General features: G+C 43.7%; 1 protein-coding gene across 2 annotated transcripts in view; it reads right to left on the reverse strand.

Annotated features, from left to right (window-relative positions):
• Positions 1-7500, reverse strand: part of LOC138021627 (NACHT domain- and WD repeat-containing protein 1-like) — a 14115-nt gene that overhangs the window by 154 nt on the left and 6461 nt on the right. For both annotated transcript variants that reach the window (XM_068868550.1, XM_068868551.1), the window contains exons 5-7: positions 6134-6882; positions 5224-5433; positions 1-3636 (exon numbers count right to left, since the gene is read on the reverse strand). The exon at positions 1-3636 is cut by the window's left edge and continues 154 nt beyond it. In XM_068868550.1, coding sequence (XP_068724651.1) covers positions 379-3636; positions 5224-5433; positions 6134-6882 — 4217 coding nt within the window. In that variant the 3' untranslated portion in view covers positions 1-378. The remainder of the gene's footprint in view (positions 3637-5223; positions 5434-6133; positions 6883-7500) is intronic.

Consider the following 7500-nt stretch of genomic DNA (forward strand, 5'->3'; position numbering starts at 1 on the left):
AAAACGAGAGATTATTTACAGTTCTAAAAAACAAAATAAAATAAAATAAAATTACACTCAATCTTAACGAGACAATCTCAATCAAATAGCTTAGGGTTTGTATTCCATCTTTGGACATACAGCGACCTTCTACAGGCTCTATTTGTGAACTCAGCAGCTGAAGAAATTCTCGCATCACCAAGTTGTACACTGGAAAACTTTTGCTTCCAGCAAGTCTGTTCTAGTGCATTTGTCAACTAAATGTTGTCGCCAACAGTACACAAGTCATGATGGAAGATTTCCTTTCCTCGGAACTCTACCGTCTGTGCGGCATCAACCAAAAGTAAAGGATACGCCTATGGCTACGTGCGCAAAATTCGGTAAAATGACAAACAAAAGTCAGACATCAACTTCGTTTTCCGCGTTCTCCGCTTCCCAATTTAGCTCATTGCTCATATCAAACACGGCCCCGTGAAGGGTGGGGTGATTGTAATATGGATTTGACACGTCAACAGACAGCTCGCGTGACCCAACTTCATGCGACAAGGTCAAAGATACGATTGGTCGAGACTTGTTAATCACCATGACAACCTGGTCGCCATCATCTGTCATGATACAGCTGGATATTGGGAGGTCTGGAGTAAAGGAGGCAAGGAGATAACCTGAAATCAAGTCCCAAAGGCGAACAGAACGATCTTGGACAGCTAACGGTACATAGCTTAGGGCTCGTTTGCCATCTTTGGACATGGAGAGACCCTCAATAGGCTCTGTGTGTCCATTCAGCTCGTGAAGAAATTCCCCCGTCACCAAGTTGTACACTCGTAAAGTTTCGCTAGTGGCAATTCTCCCTGCTACCAACAAGCGCATGCTCAGTGAGGAGGACGCCACTTTCCAGACATTCATACCCTGACCAATGATATGCTTGACTTTGCCAGTTTCCAGGTCCCAGGTCACCACAGACTTGTGCGTCTTGTCCAACTTCATGACATCGACAAGATAATGGCCATTAAAACTTAGATCAGCAGTGGTCAAGCGGGGGTAGTGACCGCTGATTTTTAAAGTGTAGCGCTTGGATTTCTCTCGCAGATCCCAGACGAGAAGCGGAGCATTCTCACACGAGCACACTGCGACCAGCCCATTACCACTGACCATAACGGTTTCAATGACAGCTTTTTGGCCTGCTTTCAACTTGGTTACAAGTTCACCCGTTTCGAGAGAAGCGAGTTTGACATACAAGCGGTCTTTAGAAAGAATAAGAACGTGCGTCGAACCAACCAAAGCGCAATCGCTAAATTTCAAACTCGTCGTCACTGCTCTTGGAGTCTCAGCTAGACGAAGGGCAAGATCTCGGCGTTTGTAAAGGGAGCTTGCATGGCGGTGAACTTTTTCCGTTTTAGCAAGGAAGTCGGATCGCACATGCTTGATGAGTTTTCCTTCTTGGAGGTCAATTATCGCCAGCCTTGTTCCTGAACGTATGACAGCACGAGTGTCATCCACGACAAGGATTTCATCGGCATTGGTGTTGGTCAAGGTTCGGATGATTTGACACGAGCTTGTGTTCCAGACACATATTGGACCAGGAGTCTTCGACTTTGTAATGACGTGCTTCTGGACACTGCTCTTGATCAGTACGAGTTGCTGGATGCTGTTCACATCCTTGTTGTCTTCAAAGTTAACTTCCGCACCGCCCTCTTGTTCCATGTCCCACACACGTGCCATGAGGTCGTCCGATACCGTCAAAATCACCTTCAGATCCGCACAAGCTACTCTTTCAATAGCAGTGGTTGGCGGATGCTTCAACAGCTGCTTTTCCTTGACCGCAGTTTCTAAGTTCCAGATTGCAATATCGTTTAGACTGCTGGTACATAGCAGGTGTCGTCCACTCTTGCTGACTGTGGGATAAAGAATGTCTGGCCCAAGAACATGAAGACACTTCCCTGAAACCAACTCGAACACTCTCGCACAAGATCTCCCGGTTGCGACAATGAGTTGACCTCCATGAAATGGAGTGAGAATGACATTCTTGACGCAATCATCTGAATCTTCCCCACACACTTCAATAGAGAGACGAATTTCGTTTGCTTGAAGATCGTAAATTCTAACGTAACTGCAGAAAGAATTGGCAAAGGCAATGACATCCCCCAGTCCAGCAACTCTGTCGTGGAGGAACTTCTGATCCACGAAGTCTTTCGTGACTGTTCCGTCATTGAGGTTGACGACCTTTACCGCGCTACCCAAAACAGCAACAAGAGTGTCACGGATTCCTGCCACAGCGATAGGCGCTGGTGTGTCAGTGCTTGAAATTTCCCAGACCTTTTCGCCTTTATGAAGGTTCCAGAATTGTATTACGCCGTAGCATGACGCAACGGCAAGTTGATCTTCAAGACAAAACTCCACATAACCGATAGCGTGTGAGGTGTCCAGGGTTTTTTCGATAATCCCGTTTTTTACATCCCAAAGTGTGATCAGTTGGTCATGCGACCCACTCATGGCCTTGCTGCCATCTTGGTTTAGGACTAAGGATCCGTGCAATCCTAGGAGCGAGTGCACAAGTCTGCCTCCTGGTCGGGCCAGACAGCGGATGTTAGGGATGAAAGCTGGATTGGAAGGATGATGCGCCTGACGCAACAAACGAGCAATAAAAGGAGAAGGGGAACGAGACGATGAGAGACGCCCAATAAGCTGCGACGACAACTGATCGGCAGACACGAATAATGCTTCCACTGAAAGCTGCAATGTCTCAAAAACCAACTTGATATCTTGTTCATCTGGTTTGACAGCTAGGGCTTCCAAAAAGTCATCTATGACGTCGTGGACTGAATAGGCTTTCAGCTTGACTAAGAGAAATTCAAAGTTGCACAGAACGCTCTGCTTCAGTCTATCAAAGTCATCACATTTTAGCAAATGATAGGGTAGTTCGGTTAGTTTTCTGTAATTAAACACGCCACCGCGGAATTTCAGTGGTTGACGAGCAACATGGCGATCTTTTGCATTTCCTTTACCGTCTCCCTTCTTAGTCCCTTGAGCCCAACGACCAATAAAGTAGTCGGCTAATTCCGAGTGAAAACGGCAGAGTTCCTTCTCGCCTAACAAAAGATACCTCTCCATGACAACATCATAAAACTGACGGTCCTTCCAAGACAACAAACGAACCCCATTTTCAACATGGACAGCGAGGAAGGACTCGATGTCAGACTTGACTCGGGACAATGGCGATGCAGGAATACGTCGAATATGTGGCGTCCAAAGGGCGAAAACTTCATCTAAGACCGTGTCATCACAGGACAACACATCTTCCAGCTCTGTTTCACTTATGCCTCCTCTCGAAGCAGAAATGTACGCTACCGTGTGTTGAAATAACTTTTTTCCATGTTTTCGTTCCAAGTTCTCAAACAAAACGTTGATCACCTGTCCGACTGAAACACCAAGGCTTGCTTCATTCACAATGCTATAGGAGTTCCACTGAACCGCTTGCTCGAGGACAAGCTTTAAATACAAAGGAGTAGGGCAATTTGAAACCTGCTTAAGCACGAATTCTTCTTGGGTTTCTGTGAGCTTTCTGTTGCTGTCTTTGAGCTTCAGTGTAAGAATCTCCTTTACTTCATCATCACGCAGATTTGGAATCTCCAAGAAGCAATCTTCTTCGGAAACAATATCCTAGAAATTACACAAAAATTCATTCATACGTAAAATTTTCATTTAAAAGTTGTGCATGTATCGATTATATTCTCGGAAAATATTCGACTGCTCGATGATCTTGAGGATGTTCTGCTTATAAGATACAGAACACTAGTAAGAGCTAGAGCATAAAACGTGTTCTTGTTCTAGAGGTTTGAGACTTTGCTGTAACGACCGAACGGTCAAGGTTATTAAGTTCTTTATTATATGGCCATCAGAACGGTTCTAAAGAAGACAAAACTAATTTGCATAATCCGTAATCGGCCCGTAGGCATTTCGGAGAAGTGAAGTGAAGTGAAGGGAAGTTATTAGTCTCTCCCCTCGGGGCTTTTCGTGACTAATTTCCAATGCTTTGTGGGGGACTTTTTGGCCAGACTGCTCGTTACGAAGTTTACAATTTATTTAGGAAGTGAAAGATGCCCCCGACCAGATTAAGGTCAGTCCACAACACCGGAGACAACGTCTCCTACTCTTTTCGAGAAGTGAGTGGGTTCTTTAACGTCCCATACTATTTGGTTACCAACGAGGGCCATGAGACGGGACTTCTGGTTTATGGTCCTTATCCAAGAAGACTTGAAAGTCTAACCATTTGCAGAAGTAATTACAAAGGCAGCACTTTTTCCTGAGTTATTTTAAGACCCTGAGTGTTGGTCCGGCCGGAGTCGAACTCTCGACTTCCCGCGTGACAGCCCGATGCAAAACCAACTGAATCACCGGTGCGCGGTAAGAATAATGCCATAGCACTTAGCTGATCTTAGCCAATCATAGCGAGCGCATTTGCGATATATATGGGTTATTGACCAAGCGTGAGGTCACCATGGCTGGATATTGGCCAAGTTATTTTTTTTCGTGTTTCGTAGAGGTCCATAAACACGCAAAAAGGAGCGAGGCCAATATCCAGCCATCTTGACCGAACAAGCTTGGTCAATAAAGGATTTGTTATATGGGATAAAACACCAAATAAATGATCTTTGATCTTGCGAGGACCAGCCGAGAAATCCCAAGCGGGCAGTATAGCTCCACCTTGCCCACTCGGGTAGCCAATCACAGAGCGGGATTTGGTTTATCTTGCCCGCTCACGAGGCTAGTCACACTACGAAAACTACCGATCTATGGAATGGGGCCGAATTATTGAGTGACTGCCCCACCCACTTCAGTTAAACATGGTGTGAGCGGAAGCCTGCTTTCGCCGTCAAGGTGTACCGGAACAACCACAATAATGGAAAGATACGTTTTTGAAATCACGAGTCCCGGGGAAAAATGGATAAAATTGTTCTCGTCTAGTGAAGAGGTTGCATCTGCAACCATGGACTCGCTGTTACTTCGAGTGCAAGAAAGGTTCGCTGGCCTGAAAAGTAGCATCGAACAAAACCCCTCGCAAGAATTTGAACTATTTACAAGCCAAAGTGGGCGGGACAGTGACTCAGTAATTCAGGTCCATCCCCCCCCCCCCCCCCGGGATCTTAAGTTGACTTGATCACTAAATTGGCAAAAAGCAATTTTTAGAAAAAATGTAAGTATTTCAGATACACAAATTTCAAAGGATCCTGCAGATGAAGTGCCCACCTTGAGACAAGAAAATGCCATTTCATCAGTGAAACAACTGAGAACAATCTTGACATGGGCCGGCAATTTCCTTGGTATCCACGCAAACTCTCGAGAGATGTTATAACTGCGAATGTTGTCAAGTGAATCCAGGAATACCACCAAAGGCTGAGAAGCTGCTGACACACTTTGGAGAAGACAATGGAATTCTCTCACCAGATTTTGATAGTCCTAAAGTAAATGTCAAAAGGTCATTGCAAAAAAATTTGCTTGAACTGTAAAAGTCATTAATTATGATTGAGGATGACAGGCTACAGTGACGTAGTACACAGGTATAAAGTATACCTTGCACCCAACCCCTGTAAAAGATTTACAATGGATTGTTATTATAAATACTAATGCGGACCATCCGCTCATGAACAGAAAGTTTACATGATATCTGGAACCAGGAAGATGACAACATGCAAATAATAAGATGCATGCTCAATTTTGATGAACACAAAGTGTTGCGTTATGTTGGAGTTCAAAGAAATGATAGCCTTTATTACTACAAGAATTGACTATACAGCTGCAGAGGGAAAGGAATTTTTAAGTCTCAGACTTCAAGGCTGTTGCCTAACAGGAGCCCGGTAGCCTGGGGCTCCCAAAAAATAGCTCTGGGCTCCTTAATTTTTCACAGCAACGCCTTTCACTTCATATGTTGGGCTCCTAAGTTCTCAGCGTTTAGCTCTGAGGGCCTCTTTAAAATTTTCTTAGGCAGCAGCCTTGGACTTACTATCTTCATGGAGAAAAGAGCCACAGGTAGCCCCCACATACTTCAATCAGTGTGATTCAGTCACCGACTGCCATTGTTATACATGTATTTCTATTCACAAAGCGAAGGACAAACATATTTTGGCATATTTTGAAATCTGAAAGTCATTAATCTCACCTCAGGCACAGTTTTGGGATCAACTTTTAATGCCACACAAAGCTGATGACAGAGGCTCTTTAGAAGCTGGTGAACTTTCGATGATTGAAGTGTCACTCCAATAAACCGCACAATGACTGATACCTCGTGTCCAACCCACAAAGAGCTTGCATTGGCTGCCATAGCAAGTAATGATGTCTTACCAGAACCCTGCTGGCCATGAACAACCAAAGGAGAATTCCCTTGGCCAATAATGTAACTCTTTATCTTATCCAATGATTCACTTTTGCTATGTAAGGAAGAACAGAGCTGCTGACATTGCAATGAGTGCTGTGCAACTTCCTCAAACAACTTGTCATTTGGTGTTGAAAGTTTTTCATTCTTTATGGAAATTTCAATGCAAGATTTCATTTTTTCAAAGAAGTCTTGGCAAAATCTGTCAATATACTGATGATGTTCCTCACTCGAGTGGGAATCAACTCCATTTTCTCCCCATTTGATGTTGTAGGAATATATGTTACTCTTGTCCAAAACTTTAAACATTTTTTCCTCTTTTAAGGATGTCAAAAGTTCCTTTGCTCCCTTATCCCACTCTTTTGTTTCCTCTTGACCATGCAATTTATGTGAAGACTCCGCAATGTCAATATACAAGGGAGCATTGTGACTTCTGACACTGTCTTCCATGTCTATGATGATGCGTTGAAACCAAAATGCGTGCTTGTTTGGACACTCTGCTTGCAGAATTCCTTGATGAATCTCTTCCTCTGAGTCTAAAAAGGAATATTAACCCAAAAATTGTTAAAAATGCTCTATGTGAATTCTCAGAAATGGCATGTACATGTACTTTAAACCATTCCAGTTATGACAAAAAATTAAATATAATTATGTTGCACTGGTTTTCTTTTTGGCCAGCATTTCTTCTTGTTACAGTTTATGGCAATGGACACAAGACAATGGGCTATCAACAACAGCACTTCTAAACGGTTGCTGGGCATCTGGATCCATGACCAGGAACTTCTGCTGAAAGCTCAATCAAGTACATGTGTCCCTGTAATGTCCCAATGTCTGCAATCCCAGCGACCCAGCCATGAGCCACAGCATCCTGGCACTGTGATGTCCCTCTGACAAATAGTGGAAGTAGAGAGGTTAGAAGTGACAACCCAAGATGGCCGACAAGAATCCTCAATGTTTCTTTCTATATGACCAAAAGCTCTCAGACTGGTGTACATGCTCCCAAGGCATTAGCAACTTTATCATTTCATTCAGCTGCTAAAATATTGTTGCCTCTCAGTTGCAAATTACGTTCACCTTCATTTAACTGCATTGAACAATAGTTCAACAAATTTTGAAACAGGAAAAACTTAACTACAATAATAGACTCTTTTTTC

Source organism: Montipora capricornis, chromosome 10 (assembly GCF_036669925.1).
Source record: "Montipora capricornis isolate CH-2021 chromosome 10, ASM3666992v2, whole genome shotgun sequence".
Classification (NCBI taxonomy): domain Eukaryota; kingdom Metazoa; phylum Cnidaria; class Anthozoa; order Scleractinia; family Acroporidae; genus Montipora; species Montipora capricornis.